The 24,034-nt window shown below is 40.0% G+C and overlaps 1 protein-coding gene across 5 annotated transcripts in view; it reads left to right on the top strand.

Annotated features, from left to right (window-relative positions):
- shroom3 (shroom family member 3) overlaps nt 1-24,034 on the top strand; it is a 51,972-nt gene that overhangs the window by 15,566 nt on the left and 12,372 nt on the right. For 3 of the 5 annotated variants that reach the window (XM_088391202.1, XM_088391205.1, XM_088391206.1), the window contains 11 exons: nt 3,866-4,048; nt 13,774-13,899; nt 17,313-17,519; nt 18,797-19,113; nt 19,207-19,441; nt 19,771-19,826; nt 20,018-20,468; nt 20,563-20,844; nt 22,514-22,952; nt 23,065-23,189; nt 23,808-23,942. In XM_088391202.1, the coding sequence (XP_088247328.1) occupies nt 3,866-4,048; nt 13,774-13,899; nt 17,313-17,519; nt 18,797-19,113; nt 19,207-19,441; nt 19,771-19,826; nt 20,018-20,468; nt 20,563-20,844; nt 22,514-22,952; nt 23,065-23,189; nt 23,808-23,942 (2,556 nt within the window). Of the gene's footprint in view, nt 1-3,865; nt 4,049-9,959; nt 10,422-13,773; nt 13,900-17,312; nt 17,520-18,796; nt 19,114-19,206; nt 19,442-19,770; nt 19,827-20,017; nt 20,469-20,562; nt 20,845-22,513; nt 22,953-23,064; nt 23,190-23,807; nt 23,943-24,034 lie in introns of those variants that run through there. The other 2 variants (XM_088391203.1, XM_088391204.1) reach the window with 2 other exon arrangements.

The raw sequence follows: 24,034 nt of genomic DNA, 5'->3' as shown, positions 1-24,034 counted from the left end.
CAGATGCCTGATCAAGATGTGTCAAAACATTTAAATGAAATCATTGGAATCTAGTTAGTGAGACTTTCTTTTGCCTTGCTCAGGGGCACACCTGGGCCAGAAGCAGTTAAACTCCCATACTCTTATCTGATTTAAGTGGCCAATTCCCTTACTGCCTATATTTGACAAACAGTACACGTCGATTGTGATTACAGAATACACTTAACAACCCATGCGCAGACATCAGAAATGTAGATAACCAATTTAAAGAAATAGTAATTTACTGAGAAATTCTTTACAGTGTATCTGTGTATCTCGCTGGTATGACACCAGTAAGGCTTGATTTGACAGAATCAGTTCGTTTTCTTTACTGTCGCTTTGACACATAACCAGTATCAGTTTTGCCGTACTAGATACGAGATGGACTGATTTGGGATAGGTATTAGTTATAAATAGTCCATTCTCTAGATAAGATGACATTTATTTTTCATGCCATATTCTTCTTCATTATAATTTGTAACTGTCAAAACATTAACTCTTTAATAATATATATTATTCATTGGATAATAATAATAATAATTGTAGCCGCCCACTGGACTGAAATGCAACATTATCAAGCATAACATGTGGACGGGTGGTTTTGTTGTCGTTTTTAACTATTACTAACTGCAGCTGCAGAGCTTAGTCGTCTTATTGTGCCGTTTCTCTTCACCGCTATCTGGCATTTTTCTTCCACTTTCATAAAGATCTATACTTTGCTAAATGCTCTCGCATGGCAAATGGAACCTGAAATTAAAAGATATAACTAAAAATAGTCAAAACAAAATTAGCTTATATTCTAGGTGTCGTGGGGACAGTTTGTTGCAATGGGTTAAGAAGATTTTTTTCCCCTGTTGAATAGATTGTGTCACACTTCATAAACATTTTTGGTAAACGAACACTGGACTGGTGTATGCTGCGTTCAATCACTGGATGTGTGTGCATGTGTGTCTGCGCATGATGGCGAGTGGAATGTGACAACATGGTGCCTTCTGTCGAGAAGATTTCAGGGTGTTCCACATTCCTGACACCAGTTGAACAGGTTCCACAATGAGACTCTTGTCCGTGTGCCTCCTTTTTGTTAATTTTTTTATTTCCCTTTCAAAAAACTTAAAGAGAACACAAATTCGCTGACTTAAAATCAATGACTGATGTTTGTTGTCACACAACTTCAATGTTTATTATACTATTGCTACTCAATAGGAATTTAATTGAACAGAACTGAACAAAAAAACTAAATCTGATATTTAGAACAATAAAGCAATGTTTGGTACATAAATTATTTCACAAAAAAACGGACAATACTCGTATTCCTAGATGTGCCTTTTAAACTTTTTATTACTTTATTACTTTATTTATTACTAAGATAATAATGTTACCAACAGAATTGCTTAGATTTTTTTTCTTTTTCCGGGTCAAGTTCTGCAGCCAAATAGCAAAAGATGTAATGAGCCAGACAGATGTGTCCGCCTTTAAATCATCAGTTTATGCAGACAAGGTTTTACAAGTCCGTAAATGTACTCGTATCTTATCTCACACAACGGATCTAAAGTAAACAGAAAGATCAACATTTCACCCATGGTCATTCAGTATGAACTTGCTCCTGCATAAGTAAAACAAAGTTGGTGAATTTAAAATTTTAAACATAATATTACATAGTATTATTTATTTATTTATTTATTCATACTGCTTGTCCCCAAGGGGGTCGCGGGCGTGCCACCCTGAACTGGTTGCCAGCCAATCGCAGGGCACACAGAGACGAACATCTGCACTCGCACTCACACCTACGGGCAATATGGAGTGTATGGTGTATGAGAAAATAATTTGTGTCTGGCAAACTTATATTGTTATGTCAACATTTAATCTCTGAACTGTGCTGAAGAAAAGGAAATAAGAAGCCTACCATGTATGTTTTTGGGATGTGGGCGGAAACCGGAGTGCCCGGAGAAAACCCACGCAGGCACGGGGAGAACATGCAAACACCACACAGGGAGGGCCGGAGGTGGAATTGAACTCACACACTCCGAATTGTGAAGTGAACGTGCCAACCAGTGCTCCACCGAGCCACCCATTGATTTATTTATTTAAATACATTGGAACATATAGTACATGATTTGTAGGTGAGCAAAAGTAGATATTTAAGCCTACTTAAAGTAGATGGATTAGAAACTAACTTCTAAACATTGGTGAAGGCAATAGCTGGTGCAAGCAGTTTCAAGGTAATTTGCTCACTGTGCGCAGCCAGAATTGTGTCTACTTTATGTGCATAATTGCAGTGCAGTTCATTTTGTGTCATCTGGGAGGAGTACATACACTACATACAAACAGATTAATGTAGCATGTGAAATGTGATTTCTCAAACCTGAGACAAATAGCTCTGGATCATTTTGGTGCCTTTAAATACCTCATCTGAGAGGCAATGGCAAACGAGCTCACATCGAACATGCAAAATGAGATGTGGTGGGAGGAATTTTTTTTCTGAAAACAGTTTTGAAATGCCAGAAACAAAAATGACATAACTCGTCCTCTATGCACTTTTGGAGCTTCTAAATGATCTATGAGTGACCTGGAACCAGTCGCAAGAAGACCTCATGCCATATTACCTATGAGACAAATTTCTCTCAAATCTGCATTTTTTTTGGGGATCCTTTCAGAGCAGTTTTCCTGCGGCGGTGAGATTTTCAATGTTAATGTTATGCAGAATGGGCACTTTCATCCATCTGACTACTGACCTGAGTTAAATAAAACAAAACATTTTCTATGCAGTCACCGTCGTCACCTGAATTATTGGAGCGATGAATCACTCCGTTTAAAATGTTTGCCTCCGACACTTAAACTTCCAATTCCATCACTTCAAACTTCATTTTGCACTTACAGTGCTGTCCCAGGAAATTCTTCTAACTATGGCCAATATTTGTGCAGTTGCTCTAATTTATTTTTTCATCTTTTCAAGTAGTTGTTCAATTGTTGTTGGTTTTCATGCTGGTTATACGCAACCAAATTTATTCTGTACGGGTAAAATCCAAATCTAAAAGTGAGTGGACATATTCAAACAATGAATAATCAATTACATAGGACATATTATGGACACACAACAAACCTTTCACATGTTCCAATACAGTTGGTTGCTTGTACTGAACATTTATTCACGGCACAAAAGACACACTTCGCACCCTACACGTGAATTTATTACTGTCCCTCGTATAAAATTCCTTATTTTAGACCAACAAACAAAATTGTGAAGATACTAGACTGCTGCAGACTGCTCCAACACTTGCGTTTTAACAAACAGGTATTTAGAGAATGTTTCTTTTAAAATAAAAGTTGAACATCAGCTGAGCATTGAATCATTTGAATTGTTTGTTTTAAACTTGTTTGACTTTCCACTCACACAAAACAGGTCAGACCTACTTTTGGGTCGCAAACAGCTACAATAGTTGACAATTATTGGTTTAGTGGGTGATGGTGTCCATCCATCCATCCATCCATCCATCCATCCATCCATCCATCCATCCATCCATCCATCCATCCATCCATCCATCCATCCATCCATCCATCCATCCATCCATCCATCCATCCATCCATCCATCCATCCATCCATCCATCCATCCATCCATCCATCCATCCATCCATCCTCTGTACCGCTTATCCCCACAGACATTATTAAGACAAACGAGCTTGGTATGAAACAACCAAACACCAGAAAGAAAGAAAGAAATCGTACTTGACATCACAAAATAATATAAAGAATGTGATTGTATGTTTAAAGCAAGTGCAGAATATTTTATTATGTAGTCAGATTGTCAAAATATGCATGGTAATAATAATTTTCCTTTTCCATCCGTAGGGAGTTTGATCCCGGGTACATTGAGGAATTTGGGTCATCCCCTGCGTCATATCCTTCTTCCTTTCGTGCTTCTTCACCTCCTCTTTCTTCCACCACACCGCCACCGCCTCAACAACAGCAAAAAACAACCCACCTCAGCAGACCATGTTCAACAGGGGGAGTCCAGCTACGCATCAAGAACAGGTACATGACACTAAAATACCCTCCACAACAAAAGATAAACAGCATGAAGTTTGTATGATCAGTTGTGAAATGAGCCATCCAAGTTACTTAACAAAAACAAACACTTTCTTTCTGCATTAGTCCACTTAATTTGTGTGTGTGTGTGTGATTACTGTGGTATGGGTGTTGTAGGATACACGGGACATAAATACATAAATAGTGAGTGGACGAGTTGTGCCAGTTCAGCAGGTCATGACCCCTTGTGGTAGGATGTCCAGGCTAAACTTCCTTTGTATATGCACAAGTGTCAGGATTTATTAACTCCAGCTGCGTGTTTGGGATTCAGGCTTCTAACAGCCAATATTTCCATGGTGATCTCCTAACAATGTTCCCTGTTTGTTATTCAGCCGCTTTGTCTCACTCTAGTAGTTTTACATTAACCGTTTACACGAGTCGTAAAAAGATTTTGTCTCGCTCTAGTATTTTTACATTAACCGTTTACATGAGTCGTACAAAGTCAAATTCTTTGTTGTAAAATCACTTAAGTGGTAAAATTATCAGTCGTTTGTAGCACAGGTGTCAAACCCAAGGCTACGAATCTGGCTACTACTAAAGGTAATAAAGCTAGTTCATGTTTCTTGCGTAAATGGATTGGTTTTTTTTTTGTTTGACAGAAAATCTGTATCAAATGATTTTTACTGTCAAAATGGTCTTCTGAAGAAAACACATTTTTGTTATGATTGACTCAGTTGGTACTCATAGCTCCTGTCTAAACGCTTAAATGCATAGAAAAAACATCACTACACACCATGTGACAAATAAATGCACTATCGTCTGAATCAATAAGTACTCTATGTTGGACTGTTGCCCTTTTAGCAAATTAAAAATTGAAATTTTTTGGGCCCAAATTTGAGCTGGCTATGGTTTACTATTTTTCAGTGATGTTAAGCATTAATGTTTGAATATTGATAAATACCCAAACTGTTTCTGTAATATTTTAGCAATAAAATTAACTTCATTAAAAAATGTACAGACTGGGGGTGTGTTAATTATGGCAGAAATATAACAAATACTTTTTTAGATCTTAGGTGATGGTCTAATAAATTTGTTAAGCATTGTACAAGGGTGTTGTTGAGAAGGACTTACATGAAGTTAGCCTTGCACATACTTGTGATAGCCCATCCAAAAAAGTATAGTAAAGTATACAAGTATACAAGGTATGCTCTGAATGGGGTCAGCTAATCTACAGTGGCTTAACACTGCTTGAAAAAACCTTTCTCTCATGGCATTCTCTCTCCCTTGTGTACTCTTGCTTCAAACAAAAAAATTATAAATACCATCACTCGTCTGTAGCCAGTTTTATCCTAATATGGAGGTCAGATCACGGGTGTGCGTATTTGTGTGTGTGTGTGTGTGTGTGTGTGTGTGTTATATGTTGGAATGTGGTGAGCATCGCAGCCTCACGGCGGTGCTATCGTGTGATTTAAGACATTGATGTTGATTCTTAGAGTGTATTCAGATCAGAAAAGTCCGCTTGTTTGGTCCGGGGCAAAAGCGGACTTAATTTTTCTTTTTAAATTGTTCATTTGGTGCAGTTCCCATTCAGACATTTTGCACATTTTGCAAGTGAAGTATATTTTGTAAACGCATCCACGCTTGTGACGATCTGTGCTCCCAATGGACAGCAATGACCAGAGCGGCATACAGAACACAGACCCGGAAATGGAGAAAAAGATGCGAGTCTTACGTTTTCCTGCTCTGCATATTTGTGCTGTTGGTTTGGCTCTACGCTGTTTGTATTCACACCTGAAGCGAACCACACTAGAGTCTGTTTGGAAGCGAACCGAGACCATTGTAAAAATTGGGTCTTGGTCCGGTTCTTTAATCAGCACCAGGATTCGTTTGCGTGTATTCACACCTGCATAAGAGATTTGGACCAGCGTTAGAATCGAACCCTGGACCAAACAGTCAGGTCTGAATAGATGGATTTGAAGATCTTGGATGAACTTTCTGCTGGTTTAAGATGGGATGTTGCTGCTTGTTTGGCATTGTGAAATCTTATGTCATCAAGTGTTCCAGCACTGTGCATTCAAGCTAGGTGGGTTACTTAGTTGATGTAATTCGGATTTTGCTTCTTTGTTTGCAGTATAGGGTCATGATAGACCATGGTGTGTTCAACCTACACTTACATTTGGATTTGTAGCTCTTTCCTGTCCTGGGAAGAAGTCTTAGGACACCACAGGCTTGGTTTCCATGATGTTTTTTTTTTTACAGCGGTCATTTGGACTTTGCGAACTGTAAAAGAAATCTTTGGGAAAAATGTATAGATTCTCTGCTCTTCAGATTAAGAAAGCGCCGAATGTCTATTGGTCTGCCACAATCCCCTTGGCTCGGGGGCTGTCATCAGATAGCGTTGGGTGGAGATGGGGAGGATTCTTGTGTCTGATTTGTCCAAAAACCGGAAGTGGACCCGAGCCCCGCGAGGCTGGGTGTTGATTTGTGAGGGACATTGATAACAGGATCCCCCATTCCTTTCATTTCCTTTCCTTCTCCCCTCTATCTCTCTATCCCTCGCCCTCCTTCCACTCTTATAGTTTATTGGCCCTTCTGCCCTTCATCGCATCTTTCCTTTTTCCTTATTCTACTCATTTTAATGCTTTCTTTCTGGTGCCCGGAACAAGTTCTTAGTCTCTCCCTCCCTCCTCCATACATTTACTCCACTTCTCTACTTCCCACCCTCCTCCTTCCTGTCCAGTGTTTATCTCAGTTCCTCCCTTCTCTCCTCCCCTCCATTTCCCTCTTCTCCCTCAACTCTTTTCATTTTTTCCCGGTTGAATTTTCTTTACTACTGACATTTTTTAAAACTGAGCTCATCATATTATTGCTTTAAACGCACACACCCACACCAAAGCAATACAAACAATTCCCTTTGTCAGACTTCTGCACATCTACCATTGACTATTAGCAGTGCAATCATGTTTCTCTATTGACTATGGAACGTGCATAGACTTCGAGTGAAGAAATTGTCACGTTCGTTTTTTAACTGATTTCAGGGATGTCGTAGTCGAACCCAAATAGGTCCTAAAAATGATTTCACCAAGATCTTAAAGTGTGTTGTTCAAAGAACACCCACTTATGACATGCTCACACAGCGTGTCATACACTCACATTCCATGTTTTGACAATCATCTATTTTTATTTCTGGCAGATTTGAGAGATTGCACTTATTACGGGCTGCAGCAACTGTTTCCCACGGCACTTTTGTTGAAAAACAGACTTTGTGTTTGGTCTAAGTACTCAGGGAAACTCCTCATTAAAACAGCTATTACGCAATTTGTCTAATCTGGCATCTGTAACATTAGCATATCATTCCTATGGGTGGATAAAAAAAAGTAATATAAGAGGAAGCCTTTTTTTTCAATGATTGTACCGTATTTTCCGGACTATAGGGCGCACCTAAAAACCTCAAATTTTCTCAAAAGCCGACAGTGCGCCTTATAGTCCAGTGCGCCTTATATATGGACCAAATTCCAGCCCGCGGGCCAAATGCGGCCCGTCTAAATTTAAACTGGTCGGAAAATTGTGTCATAAAATCAATCATAAGTGGCCCGCTGAAGACTATGAATCATGAATCAAAAAGACAATGGATCATTATTTTGTGATTATAAAGTAATTTGTTGCGTCTGAAGTTGAAATAAAAAAGATAAAATGGAGAATGATTTGATTTGGATTAAAAATCTGACATGATGCTACCTGGCCTGTTAACTGCAGTCACAAACACCAATATCACCCTTCTTATTTATGCAACAATAACAACAAAAAAACTAACTTAATACATCTAATAAAAAAATTCATTCAACTTTCATAAAATTGTTCATTTGTTATTATTTTAATCTTTAACTTTTCTGGTAGTGCATTTGACAACAGATTCTCATTTGCAATATCAATCTATCTGCAAAGGATATAGTAAAGGATATAGTTACATATTTACAAGTTCATTCACAAAGGTAATGGTTCGTGGAATGTCAATGCGAATGGTCGGCCCCTATACAGGACTGTCTCAGAAGATTAATGCATTAATGGTGCGCCTTATAGTCCGGTGCGCCTTATATATGGACAAAGTTTTACAATGGGCCATTTATTGAAGGTGTGCCTTATAGTCCGGTGCGCCTTATAGTCCGGAAAATACGGTAATCATATGAATGATGTAGTTGGAGTCGAAACAGTGACAATATCAACATTAACCTATTAATAATATAATACTTGAAGCTCCCACGCAACAATTTTGGAAAATAATATTTAATGTCCTTTGTAAGGTACTTTGGGTCGTAAATGCCCACAATACTATGTTTATTTCGGTTGGTTTTAGATGCCAGAGATGCAAAGCAGTTTATCCTTCCGTCTGTCTGTCAACCCATACATGCATACATTTTCATTTGCTTATCTGGGGTCAGGTCACACAGGCAGCTGCTTGAAAAGGGGAACAGGCAAGTACAGACTTCCCTTTCCCCAGCCACTTTGTCCAGCTCTACTGAGGAAATCCCAAGGCAGCCGGGACACGATGAACACCTCACCAGAGAGGCATCCAGTTGACATTGTAATCAGATCCCGATCCACCTCAACTGGTTCCTCTCAATGCGGAGGAGCAGTGGCGCCACTCTGTGTCCCTCCGGGATGGCCGAACTCCTCACCCTATCCGTAAGGGAGAGCCCAGACACTCTGCGGAGGAAACTCATTCTGCCTAGTTGTATCCGCAATGTTGTTGTTTCGGCCACGACTCACAGCTTGTAGGAGGGTAGGAACATAGATGGACTGGTAAATCCAGAGCTTTGCCTCCCAGCTCAGTTCCCTCTTTAGCATGATGGACCGATACAGAATCTACATGCCTGTAGATGCTACACCCACCCTCCTATTGATCTCACACTCCATGCTGAACAAGTTTGCAACATACTTGAAGTACTCCATTTGCGCCAGGATCCCATCCCCAACCTGGAGAGAGCACTCCACCCTTTTCTTACTGAGAATTATGGTCTTGGATTTGGAGGTTCTGATTTTCATGGTCTCATATTTGGAGCTGCTGATTTTCATTTTCATTCCAACTGTTTCCCACTCTGCTGCGACCCACCCCAGTGAAAGTGAAATACTCAGGCCACTAAACCGGACCTTTGGCTGTGCCTAGAAATTCTGTCCAAAACGGTTATGAACGGTTGGTGACAAAAGAGAGCCTTGGCAATGTCCAACCCTCACTGGAAACATGTTTGACTTACAGACTCATTTTTTCTTGTTATGCATAGAACATTAGGAAAATAATCAATTTTGATAGCATGGTACCCCTAAATAATTAGTTTTTTATTATATTTTTGAATAACCGTTTGTTCTTCGCATGAACCACACGCTACATTATGAGATGACAGTCCCCGCAGCTTCAAAAAGGCTGTATAAACTGTATAAACACTTCAAATTTTTAAGCATATGAACTAATTAAGCCAAGTGATACAATAAGTATTTAAGTATTTAAAATAAAATGCACACGTGCTATGAGTATTAAAATCACAAATAAAGAGAATAAAAATGAATGCGTTATTCTTTCCCACTTTTTAATTTTCATTATGTAATCCCTCCTGTTTTTATTCTCTTGTGAATTTCTTTTGACGTCCTGCTGTTTCTTTATCTTGTGTGTGATGTCGTTATTTTCCTTCTTACCATAAAACCGTTAGTTCCACACTCACATCTCTGTTCTCTTATCGCATTCCATCCTCCTGGAACATCGTCCTCCCTCTTTCTCCTCTGTCTCCACACATCCATCGCTACCATCCAGCCGAACTAAGGATGTTTACTTCATGCTTCTTACACGCAGCAGCCTAATGACGCGTAATTGTTTCAATTGCGCAACACGCTCAAGGTCAGGGGCTAAAGCGGTGCCACTCTCTCCAGCCTAGCAGTACCAGAATAGAAGCAGAGGAGAAGAGTTGAGGCTCAATACGCAAGGGGTTTCTTTGTAGCCATGCTGAAAATATTTCAGTATACATAGAGAAGAGACAAAAGACTGGATATTAGGTTGGAGACATAAAATAAGAAAGGATGTGAAAGACAGTTAAAGGTTGAAGGTATTTCAAAATTTCACAGGTCAAACTACTCCTGTAAAGTTCATTTCACGGTGGACAAAGCTCTTATAGGTTTTTGTAAGAGAGCCGTGAATATAAACGACAAGAGGTGGACTTTGGAGCACGGACATGGAGTTGTTGGAGGCATTTTATCGTAGGAAGCTTCGAAAGAAGCAGAAGAAAGCGGCGCTGGGCCGGTCTGAAGGGACTCTGTGTCGGACACCGTCGGAAGCTAGCGTCAACAATCTGGCAACTGGTCTCATTTCCAAAGTCCTTAGATTCACATCCAGGTAAAATGGATCCTATTGATTTCTTTGATTGCACACTAAATGATAGTGGCTTTTTGCAACAACATACATATCTATTGAGGAATGATGCATGTATCTCTCAATGGTTGGTTTGGTACAATCCAATTATGTGTATGATAAATGTCATGTTGTTGTTTATCCGGATTATTGTGGCTCAGGTTCCAGGACTGACTCGTGAATATGAGGGGAATATTTGTTAGCACGGGTTAACGATTTTGAAAAATATCCTTATTTAAGAGTTGACAACCCCATTCAATATTGTGAAACAAGATTTTTCTTTCAGGGTTTTCTTCCCAAGTACATTTTAACACGCACAAGTAATGTGTTGATCTGTATTACAATAACAACTTTTTTATTGTACATAAATGTTTTGATTTTATAGTTAATGCTGAAGGGTGAACGAACATGAATTAGACAGTTTATTTATTTACTCCCATTGCGGTTGTTCTTACTAGTCTGTTGCAGTCTGTTAAGGGTTTACAATGAGAAATTAACGAAATTCCACCTAACAAGTGTGCTGTAAATACGTATACATAGGTAAAAAATTACCGTATTATCCGGACTATAAGCCGCTCCGGGGTATGTGTCGCACCAGCCATAAAATGCATAATAAAGAAGAAAAAAACATATATAAGTCGCACCGGAGTACAAGTCGCATTTTTGGAACTGTATTTGACAAAATCCAACACCAAGAACAGACATGAACAGGCAACAACAGGCTAAACGATACGGGATGCTAACGTTACATAAAAACAAACGAGGAACTGAGAACGTACCTGACGTAACATATTAACAGTTTTTTAAATAAGTTTAACATAAATAACACGTTTATCAAACCATCCATGTCACTCCAAATCATTAAATCCATCGAAATCTTCGTCCTTTGTGTCACTTATAAACAACGCCGCTGCTCACTCCGGAAGTGCATGCGACGCTGACTCATCGTCAGTTGCTGTTCCAGTTATTCCAAAGGCCTATATAACTATATATAAACTATATATCAAACAACTATAACATAAATAACAATTCTATCGAACCATCCGTGTCACTCCAAATCATTAAATCCATCGAAATCTTCGTCCTCTGTGTCACTTAATAAAAAAACGCCACTGCTGACTCCGGAAGTACATGCGGCACTGACGTCGGACTCGTTGTCAGTTGCAGTTCCAATTATTCTACAGGCCTATGTAACTATGTATAAACTATATATCAAATAACTATAACACAAATAACAAGTTTAGTGAACCATCCGTGTCACTCCAAATCATTAAATCCATCGAAATCTTTGTCCTCCGTGTCATAAACCACGCTGCTGCTGACTCCGGAGACTCATTGTCAGTTGCGGTTCCAATTATTCCACAGGCCTAGTTCGCCCTCATTCGGTTTAAAGTGAAAATAACGTGAAGTGATCAACTATACGAGTAAGTAAGTAATGTGTTAATGATCAAGTAATAATGTGCTAATAATTTCACATATACTAAGTCGCTCATATAAGTCGCACGCCCGCCCAAACTATGAAAAAGACTGCGACTTATAGTCCAGAAAATACGCTATATATGTAAACAACACTGAACATATTTATCCATCCATTATCTGTACCGCTTGTCCTTCTGGGGGTTGCGGGCGTGCTGGAACTTATTTCAGCTGTCATTGGGCAGTAGGCGGGGGACACCCTGAACTGGTTGTCAGCCAATTGCAGGGCACACAGAGACAACATCCATCCGCACTCACACTTGCAACTATGGGCAATTTGGAGTGCAGCCTACCATGCATGTTTTTGGGATGTGGGAGGAAACTGGAGTTCCCGGAGGAAACCCACGCAGGCATGGGGAGAACATGCAAACTCCACACAGGGAGGTGGAATCAAACCCGTGTCCTCCGAACTGTGAGGCGGACGTGCTAACCAGTTCTCTACCGTGCCTGAACATATCTAGATAAGATCTAAAGAAATACATAAAAATAGCAGTTTATATGAAAAGTGACACATGACAACCGACCAAAAGGCAGCCCCCCGCCCTCCAAAAAATGCAGAATGAAAATTGCATTCAACTACAATTATTAATTGTTCAGCCCTATTTGTTCATACATGCTTAGGGATCATTGGTGGTGTACTGGTTAACATAGCTAACTTTTTGGACATTACTGTTCTGTTTTTTTTCTGTTTGTTGTTTTCACTGTACATTTTGTGCTAATATTGAGTTTTTGTTATTTTGCTTTTTTATGTATGTGGTGTATATCATTTGCATGTTTGGAATAAACCAAATATAAGTAGCTGACTTCATGTGGCAGTCGTGGGCTGAACTCTCCAACCGCAATTGCCCTGCTCTTGGTGGAGGGTGTAGTCCACTTGAATTAACGAAAATGAGCTCAGCTCGCCTGCAATTCTGAACTGCATAAACAATGCAGAACATTGACAGTTATTTCGTATAATGGTTGCACAAATGATAAAACACTGATGCATCCAGTTGCATTCTTTACGCACGTTCATGAGGTTCTGAGACATGCAGGTTTTCACGTAGCTGTCTTCTACTTAGGCAGATATGATCTCTTCCTGTTTGTCAACATGAATAAATACGGGACAGCCAAGTGTATCCAGAGTAATGTGAAATGTGAAGTCTTAGACAAATTCCAATAACATTAAGATTTTTGTTGCTTGATATGTTGTTCCGCACACAATTCCATAATTACTACAAATTACAGCAGACCGACATATTTGGATGCCTTCAGTTGTAATAATGGAATTATCACTCAATAGTTATGATGTTGTTACTTTTTAATAAAAATGATGAATCCTACATCCCAAATGTTTTGGTCAAGCACGGTCTAACCGCATAGGCGTAGTTTTCTAATTCCTTTGGTATTTTTGCAAATCAAAGCAGTTAGAAACAGGAGTTTGCATCTTAGTGAGTGTGAACACAGCCGACTCATCCCCTACAAATTCAATGCAGGATAGTTACACGGTCTGCGTGATGGAAGCAGAAAGTCCATGCAGGAGCTGGTGTGTTTCTAAGGAACTACAAGAAGACTTGTGGATGCCACTTAAGAACTGCCTTGAACACCAATCGTTCGCGTCCATGTATGCTTCAACCCTACATACACGTACAATAGCACCTTTTGTGATATAAAGTCACCAACGACAAAGCTGTAGCCTATCCCCGCTGACATGAGAAAGGGTATTGATTTCTGCCACTAACACAGAGAAAGACAGTTTTCTGTGTACCATATAAACATAGTTGGTTTTGGACTGTATGCGAAGCCAGAGAACAAGGAACTACATAGCAAGTATAGTAGTTTGAAATTGCAGAAACAATTTGTTTGTGTATAAACCCCGCAGACGCAATGAGACCGCATCTCGTCCTCACTCGTGGCATTCAACAAAACTGGGGGAAGGTCAGCAAGAGTCAGAGCAGGAAGGGATGGACACCATGAGCAGTGCCTGGCACCACAGTTACCACGCAAGGTCAGTGTTTTCTGGATTCTGGACTGTTTCAAAATTACATTGAATACAAAACAAACACAACTGCCCTATAACAGTAAATTCAGAATACAAAATGTAATTATTGTAATGTAATTCTTTTTGTAGGATTATTTGTTTATTTCATTCGTATTCTGGTCATTGACCAGATATAGTATTTTCACTGAAGAAAAAAGTAAATGAATTGGTTGAGGAATATGAGGAAATTGTTTCATTTACTTTTCGACTCACTTTACAAGCTGAGAAGAATCGGTTCTCATTGAGAGCCAGTATTGCATGCATGACAAAGTTCTGAGTATGTTTGCTTCAAAATGGGAAAACAGAATGCAGGGATACAGTATTTGCGCAACAAAAGGGCATTGATGGCAAAAAATGATTCGTCATGCTAATTTTTGTTTGTGGCATTATAAAAAATTTATATGGGCGCAAAGGCTCTCCCTACCTCCTCTCATTTTGCTTGTGCTCCACTGGCACTACTTTGAATGCTGGTTCGCGCCTGCCTCTTAAATTGATCTATTTCCTAATACATCTTCCATAACTTGGTAAATGAACTGTGCAGCAATTTTGCAGGGCAAGGCACCCACGGGAGTCGCGGGCGTGCTGGAGCTTATCCCAGCAGTCTTCGGGCAGTAGGCAGGGGAACTGAATCGGTTGCCAGCCAATCACAGGGCACACAGAGTCGAACAACCATCCGCACTCGCACTCACACCTATGGGCAATTTGGAGTGCTCAATCGGCCAACCATGCATGTTTTGGGGATGTGGGAGGAAACCGGAGTTCTCAGGGAAAACCCACGCAGACACGGGGAGAATATGCAAACTACACACAGGGAGGGCTGGAGGTGGAATCAAACCCACACCTTGTGAACTGTTAGGCAGACGTGCTAACCCAGACATGGGCAAACCACGGCCCGCGGGCCACATCCGGCCCACGGGGCCGTTTAATCCGGCCCGCCAACCCTCAATAAATTGTATTATTAAACATTTTTTGGGTCATATTCCCTGCAATGACTGTGTTTCCCCAGTAGATCTTTCACAAATTTGACCTGCAGGCGCTGAAGTGATAGAAACTGTTATTCATAATAACAGTGTCATATTTAATGAGAATCACTTTTTTTTGGTGAAATATTTTTTTAATGCTGTTAATAAATGCATTTGTGTTTTGAATATCCATGCTTTACTACCTAGTAAAGGCCAAAACCTTTTATGCAATGACCTTTACATGTCGTTTATATTACTTCACACAAACACTACGTCCATCTGGTCCTGGTTCGGCACCCCGGTCAAAATTTAGAACCCAATTTGGCCCGCAAGTCAAAACGTTTGCCCACCCCTGTGCTAACCAGTCGACCATGTGCAGCCTTAAAAGCAAAGCAATAAAATAAAATTGTAAATTATATTTGTATTATTAAAATGCAAACTTATGCACAAACCTTTATTAAATGTGTGGTATTGCATATTGCGTACCTGTTATGTAAAGAGGAGGCGTTGGTCAGGAGATTTATATCGTCAGACAAACTGACGTCAGTGTGTTTGTCAAACAGCAGTGAATGGACTTAAAAGGCTCTGACATGACTCTGTTTGTTAGGCGGGGGCATTGACGCTAATACCCAAAGAGTGGGGGAATTCTTCATGCTCCCTCCCGACGTCACCTCCGGGTTTCCCATGGCAACATCTCGCCTCCAACAACAGATACACGCGCTCCACTCACTCGACTGCTGTACTGCTATGTTGACTTCATACTTAGCTATTCTGAATTTAATGTTGTTTTTAATATCATGGCTTTAAACCTAAGAAACAGTGAGTAGAGGCAGTGGGGCTGACAGAACATGGAGAAGCAGGAAAGTTACTGACACAGAAAAAAGAATGACAAAGACTGCCCTCTTTTCAAAAGCAGCAATTGCATTGTGTTCGGTTGGAAGAGTTGGTGAATCAAAGTGTGACGTAGATGCACACGTGTGCAAACACACATGCGCACACACACACACTGTCACTTGCAAGACCCAAAACTTTGTTTTCAGTCCATGTCTCATGGTTTTTTTTTGTTAGGTTACAACCATCACATTTGTCAATGTTTTTAAGCTTTTGAAAGAAACACAGAGAAACCTCTTGTTCTAATTCTGTCCTCACATCCACTCTTACATTTCTAACTTCGTATTATTCACTTATTCACATATTATTATTCACTCCTTCCATTGGAGATCAGAGTGGGCTTCTAAAGGTGCTTTGTGAAGATGCTTGACTAAGTCTGGCATTTTTGTTACATGAAATGTGCTTTTATTTAGGTGGAAATGCTTTGATGTGCAAAATGATTTCATAATAATGAGTTGTCTGAGTGAATTATTTGAATGTTAGAAACACAGTTGCAATTTGAGGTTTACATACATTTTGGAAGTATATTGGCCCTCCGCCCCACTATTTGAAAAGCAACGTGCTAAGCAGAGCCAGAGAGCTAAATAGCCGCTTCACCACCTTCATCAGAAGTAAATCAATCGCACGAATGCAGATATCCAAACATAAGGAGGGGCTTTGCCTTCCAGTTTTTTGTTCTAATAATGGTAGAACGTGTCCCGTTTGTGAAGTGTTCTTTTCAATACTTCAGTTTCCTAATGTACAATATTTATTTAATAGTCTGTGCCAGTGGTTCTCAAAGTACTGTTTCCACTAACATTGTGCCCGATAAATATAGCAGATTTTCAGCCATATTTGGAAGAGGCCTAATTCTGATCGGAGGATATCCAATACTATGTTTTTTCTCCTCCTTGCACTGCCATGGTCCATATTCAAATTGTGCCACTGAAGTGCCCAAAATCGGAAGTGTTTCTTACAGAATGCAGTGGGAATCAATTTGTTGTCTTGTCGTCATGTAAAACCTTTTTTTCAAAGGCATTTGGCTCGTTCATTGGGGAATGCACAATTTAATTTGACAGCTTCAGGATGCTGGCAAAGTAGTGTCAAATCCAATAACATGTTTTTTTTTGTTGGAACTCATCTTGTACACTTGTTCATGAACTGACTGATTATGATTAAAACTGATTATGGATATACTGTACAATTACAACATTACATTGTAACATTCATCCATCTACCCATTTTTTTATGCCGCTTATCCTATTCATCGGCAGATAATTGTAAGGCACATATGAACAAACTACGATTCACACTCACATTCACCCCTACCGCTAATAAATGACATTTATGTTGAGTTTATAAAGTTATAATCTGACCGTAAGTGAACTTAGCATATATAATACTTTCTAGGTTAATATTAGTAACTTCTCATTTCTTAATTTAGGAACAGTGAATGCACATTTGTTTAACTGAATACTTTTTGTTTTTGTATGCACATAAAATGATACTTCCTGGTACTTAGTGTGTGTCCATCTGTGTGCTGAACAGTGCCTCCACCACAGACATCTCGGGTGCGTTTGAGTCGGATGGCGGCTACCTGAGGAAGAGTCCTGACCAGTACAGCTCAAGAGGCAGCATGGAGAGCTTGGATCCTCCTCAGTCAGCGCACCTCCAGCACCAACATACACTGGGCCATTACACCCACAGTGGGGCCCACCCTGCCTACTCCTCCTGCCAACAACTCTCTTCTGCCAGGTTTGTATAAACAATAACAATTTTAAATGAAGTGAAGCCCATACATGCAAGAGGACATATTTTAGCCAAGTTTAGATTAAAAGTGAAGAAGGAAATCCTTAATTTTCAATCAGTGGTGCCGCCTGTAATGATTGACATGTGTCATACCTTCGCCAATGATTGCATAAGCAGAGCTCGCCAATGACAGTCGAATGTTTTTGTGAATCCTAAATATTGAAACGCAAGTCATATTATGGCAGTAAAATACCAAAGCAAACAAACTCTGTAGCAATTTCTCACGATGGAGATTTACAGTATGTAGATAACAACATTAAGTGAAGTGGATGTCGGGCCACCTTTATGTAATTTTTCCACATACTTGTAAAAGGCTATTAGATTTCCATTGTTTGCTTTGGGAGTCTCCACTTTCATGTGCCAAATGCATCTTGTATGAGGTTTAAATCTAAAGATTGACTTGACCTTCCACTTTTCTCACTTGATTAACTCCTTTGTTGCTTTGGGTCATTCATTGTCTGATGAATGCTTTTCCTATCGGTTTGATTGAATCTTTCTTTCAATTGGAATATAACATGTTTCTGTTGACTTCTCATTTTATTTTACTACTGCCATTGTGTGTTTCATGATCATCGATGTAGCTTGGTGAGTGTATCTTAGAAGAAGCCGTTAACGACCAAGCCATGACATATAGTGGTTTTGATCTGCTGGTAACAGTTAAACAATGTTTCTGTAATCCATTCATGCGAATTAATCTACCCATTCAATAGCTGTTACGATGTCTTATAGGTTCACAATTTCTCTCATCTCTCTTGTTTACATGCTAGTTATGCCTCAATCTTAAAACAAACATGAGACTGAGCATAGATGTTCACATTATTGTTTGAAAAATTCATGTTGTAGGACGCACGCAGGCAAAAAAAAACCATTTAAAATGAGCGCATTGAAATTAAACATGCTATACTTGTACTGAAATGAATTGATTAAGACAAGTGATTGTACTCTTTGTTTGGTCATGTCAAATGGTACAGACCGTTTGTTGCTATGCAGAGTTCGAAGGGTTCTTGCTGTATGCTCTATCTCAAAGGCCAATTAAAATAAAGAAAAAACACCAAGTTTGGCCGCACGAGTGGGTAGTAATCAGTCACAAAACACGTCGTGACAGAGACGGGAAGCCAGAGACTATCACGCGCAAAGCACATTTCTCTAAAATTCAGCAAAGATAATGAAGTGGTTTCTTCATGTAATTTAGCAACTCTAATAACCTTCACATCTCGTTATAGGTCCTCCAACAGCATTGATCACCTCCACAGCAAGCGAGACTCTGCATATTCCTCCTTCTCTACCAGTTCCAGTATTCCAGAGTACCTTGCCTCTGCTCCGACATTCAGTGCAGAGCGCTCCTATTCACTGGAGACCGTACCCCAGAGAGGAGGAAGTAGCGAGATGCAACAAGCTGACATACGTTACATCCGGACACTTTACAATGCCCAGCAGGGTCTCTCTCAGGAGCAGGAACTGAGGTCTCCTTTATCACTACATAGCAGTGATTCAAGAAGTGGGGAAGGAGCAAAGGGAGGGCACAGCAGAGATTTACCAAGTAAAGTATCATGTTCAGGAAAGTGGTCATTTTTTGGCTTCGTGAATTTAATTAATCAATTTATTTATTTATTTATAACCCTTGGTTCAACAGGTGGAGTGTGTTACCGTGGCAGCAGCAACAGTAGTGGTGCAAGTAGCAGTGGTGTGCTGGCTGCAAACAGGCACAGTGTGGGTCCAATATGGGCACCTGGAACCAGTCACAGTTCTTATGAAAACCTGAAAGGGGCACCTGCTCCACCCCGGCGGAGCGACAGCTTTGCAGCCATTAAGAACCATGAGAGGCCCAACTCTTGGTCAAGCGTGGAGCAACCCCGGGTGGTTAATAGGTGAGATGGTTGGATCAGAGGTTTCATTTTATTTCATTTCAATTCATTACATTTTTAATGAATGCATACTAAAGGCAATACACAGTTTTGAAAGAAGCAACATTGATATCAATAATTCATCATTGGTGTGTATTTTTATGTTCGTTATTTTATGCTGTAAGAATTTTGGAAAAGTAAAACATTACACTTAGTGTTTATCCGTGTATTTAGCATATGAGTGAGAATTTGCTGCGCTACTTGATTACTAAATTTTTTCATATTTTTGGGGCACTCTATACCTTGCTTTCACCATTAATTTACTATAGTCTCATGGATTTTGTTCCAATCAGGTCTCTGCAGAAGGGCTCTTATCATCACTCCAGTGGTTCAGTTGCCTCAAGTGCAGGTACAGTATTTTAAGAACAGAGAGAGAAAGCTCAAAATCCACCCCTTTTTCAGCTATACTAATATTCTGTACAAGACATGTTACCTGATCTGGGATTGGCCTGCTGATAGCCTCCAGCTTGTCGGCCACCCTAAAGAGGATAAACCGCATGGAAAATTATTGATTGACATTTTACCTTATTGTAATTTCAGCGAAAGGCTCGTGCATCACCGAGTGTCAACTCCACACAGTCATAGAAAAGAGTCCAGAGAGCAGCCCCATCACAAAACCTCGACAGGGTTTTCCCCCGCCAGGTTCACCTTCTGAACCTGCTACAAGCCTTACAAGTCCAGCTCCTCAATCAGGACGCCTTATTCTGCCCACAGGAGTATACCTCGTACCCCAACCTGAACCCCATTATGCACAGATGCCCAGCTCAAGTCCCATGTCATCCACCTCAGGAGTTTATCCTGCTCTGGCCAAGGACAGCAACCGGCAGCAACAGAAAGTCAGAGGACAGGAGGAGGAGGCGACCGAGCAATTGAGAGATGGAAAACTGCCATCTATCGAAAAAGGTCACCAAATGAACAATTTGTCCCCATATCCCCACTCCACCATTCCAACAGTTTCCACAAAGCAGAGCAGAGTACATGAATCAGAAAGGTAATGATCAAATGTGTCAATCACTAGACATGTTAAACTGTAAAAGTATTCCATACATGTTCCCCCTGAACCTTAATGTTCTGTTGCCTTGCAGGAAACAACTGGAGGATAATAATTTTGGTCTCAATAGAAACTTTCTGGCAGCAGAAAGAGCTGAGAACCAGGCAGGGGTCAACATGATTCACGACCAGCAAGGGCCCCAGGCTCCTAGCCCTCATCACCATATGCATTCTAACCACGGACCCTACAACAACATGTTGCAAGAACAAGATGTCCTAAATCCCCAAACTCAGTCAACTGTGGCTCTCGGACCCCAGACATTCCAAGAGCGGAGGGACCCTTACACAACTGTGCAGTCTGTGGGCCACCTGAGAAGGTATGTCGAGTTTTAAATTGCAAAATAATACTGGGAAAATAGATCCTAATACGTTAAAGTTGAAAACTTGGTAAGATTTCATGCCAATAAATAGAACCTCTGAATTAGTCAAATGAGCAGGCAAAGCACTTGTGCTTTTGTTACTGTATATTTTAGGATAGACTTGCACAGGCGGGCGGTCGGTCGAGCGGTCGACAGTTTATTGTTCCCGGGGGGGACAATTGTCTCAAGGCCACTGTGCCCGCTAGCTTGTTGCTACGAGTAATGTCATGCTCTACAATATTGACCTTTAAATATGTTTTACGTTTCTCACTAGTTTTTTGTAAGACTGTCATTTCCAAATTTATATCAATGCAGATGTAGTACTGTAAAATATTAGCAACAATAAATTACATGAAGCTTACTGGTAAATAATGGTAATGATATTCTTTTAGAATAGCAATGCAAAAAAAATTAGACACGTCAATCTGAGGAGTTATTTTTAGAACGGGTTACTCATATGGTCCTTACAGGCACCATGTTGGCCCCTGCACAAAAGAATCTTCAGGTGTAGTATAACCTTGTATCTTAATTTTTTAGGGCTTGTCGTGTGTTTTTGACATGATGTGGTCGTTTTTTGTTGTTTTTTGTGCTTAATATTGAGACGTACATTTTCAGAATAAGCATTGCCTTTTTCGCAAAGATAAGCAGGGCTATCCCTGAGACAACCTATGTTGCTGCAAAACCTGTTTCTTTACGCATCAATGGTGCCTTCACAGATGTGCAAGGTACTCGTGAGTAGGCATGCATTAAGACACCCGCCAGATCACAGATGTTGGCTTTTGAACTTTTCGCTGATAAAAATCTGGGTGGTACATTTCCTCTTTAGCCCAGAGGACACAGCATCCATGATAACCAAAAACAATTTGAAATGTGGATTCGTCAGCCCACAGCACATTTTTCTATTTTGTGTCATTTCAGATGACCATGGCCCTAAATAATTGAAACTTGCAGATTAGGAAACAAACAGTGTTAACTGACAGTGGTAGTGTCCTTTACACAATAATTATGTCTTTTTTTTTTTTTTGTGTAATGCAGTGCCACTTGAAGGATCAAAGGTCACAGGTATTCAGTGTTGAGTTTTGGCTTCGTGCGGAGCAGGGGTGTCAAAATTAATTGATTCGTCGACAACAAATCGATTATTAAATTAATCACCTTGTGTTATAATAACCGTATGGAGCCATTTTTTAACAAAACAATGTCCAAATCTTCCAATTTTAGGGTCTCAAAAGTATTAATTCTCAGATTAATCTAGTCCTTCATGGAATCAAAACTGATTTATATTTTGTATCTCATCAAACTTATTCACTAAATAATACCAAATAAACGAAATCAATAGGTTAATAAACAGTAATCTGGGGGGAAGAAATTCATACACTTAGTACATATCATACACTGTCTGTTTATTCTATTAATTGATGGAGTAATGGATAGAATAATGACAAGAATAATTAGCTATTGTCGGGTCGAGTTGATTTTTTTTTTTTATTGAGTGAGAAAAATGCTCCTCATGGAAAGTGCCTCAAAATGACTTGTTTTTGAATTGGTGCTATTAAAAAAAAAGTTATTTCTACAGTTTTTAAATTTGAAAGAAAGTACTAGAGTAATCAATTTAATGGTCTATTTTTAGATTGGTGGACCAATCCAATGTTCATCCAGAGCCAATGTTGTATTCCAGAGTTGCACAGGGACAAGTACCCCCATCCCATCCAGCAGTTCAACCTCAGCACTCCTCCTCCACGTCCCCCACTCAGGCCTCCCTCGGTCACCACAGTGACTCAGCAGCTCTTCATTACCATCACTCGGACCAGAAAGAGCAGAACAGAGACAAAGAACACCCGCTGACTCGTCTCGAGAATGCCCTCGTAGAGGTACAGCGTTCTACCAGCCCCAGCAGTGTTGTCTCTGCCAGTAGTCATGACAACAATACGTTGGGTGAGGGTATCCAGGGACCCACCCGTAGTCTCTCTGTCCTAGAGAGGGTCAGTCGCTTTGAGCATAGCGACAGAGCAGGAAAGCAACGTAGTCAAAGCATCAGTCATGGCCCCCACAAGAACTCTTTCCGCAGGGTAAGTCAGACAAACCAATAAATATAGGCCTTTACATTCTGCACACACGGTTAAAAAAATCCCAGTCTCCATATAACCCAATCTTATTTGACTAATTTGTAATCAAACTCAGATGACTGACAAATCCTATGGTGGCCCCTGTGGAGCAGAGGATCTCAGAAGCATGCTTGAAAGAAGCACCAAAGCCCATAGAACTATGAGCTATAGAGGAGGCAGCGTCAACTACAAGAAAGAAGGGTGGGTCCATGACAGTGTTTTATTTATATGGTAGGCCACATTTTTTGGGAGAGTTTGTAATTTTGAATGTTGTCACTGTGCTTTCCGTATTTGTTTGTTTCTTTGTTTGTTTTATGAGTTCCTTTCCATTATCTTTAGAAATTACTTATTCTACACATGTCCTTTGACTCTAGAATGTAGCCATGAAATTACATTTGAATGGACTAACAGTGGCACGTACTCTGTGAGAAGTGAAGCCACTGGCGGCCATTTTATGTTGCCAATTACTAAGTCTGCTTAGCTTGAGCTCATTCATGTGACTATCAGCAGTAAAAATGCTGAAAGGTTGATGGAAACAAAATGTACGTTTATAGTGCTGGTATAATTTTGCAAGTGACAAATAGAAGAAAAATGAGCTTTTTAATAAGCATTTTTCAATCATGGTAAATGAAGTAAATTCATGAAATGAATTAAAAAACATAAGTCAAAGATAATTAAATCCACTCTTAAAATAAATATGGCATCATAATTGTGATGCACAATAACACAGAATAAAATACACATACAGAAAAAGAGATCCAGAAGCCTTGGGGGAGGTTGTGCACTTTCTTAGCGCTGTTGTTTGCCTGCTCTATTCAGAACTGCACCTGATCCCAGCTCAGCCCTGGAGAGGAGCCTAAGCAGCCTCCATTTGGATGGATCCAGGGAAGAAAACGAAAACAAAAACTCTTGGAAACAAGATGTCAACAATATGTCGAGCACTTTGCAGGACAGGTCAGAGGTCACTTCAGCAAGCCAATCTATTGTCATTGGCCAATTGGTGCTTTGTGTTTGTCAACCATCTTAATTTGAAAACCTTGTCTGAA

Source organism: Syngnathus floridae, chromosome 12, assembly GCF_059516105.1.
Source record: "Syngnathus floridae isolate MCC-2025c chromosome 12, RoL_Sflo_1.0, whole genome shotgun sequence".
Lineage (NCBI taxonomy): Eukaryota > Metazoa > Chordata > Actinopteri > Syngnathiformes > Syngnathidae > Syngnathus > Syngnathus floridae.
Note: the sequence above shows the minus strand (reverse complement) of the source record. Positions and strands in the feature narration are given on the sequence as shown.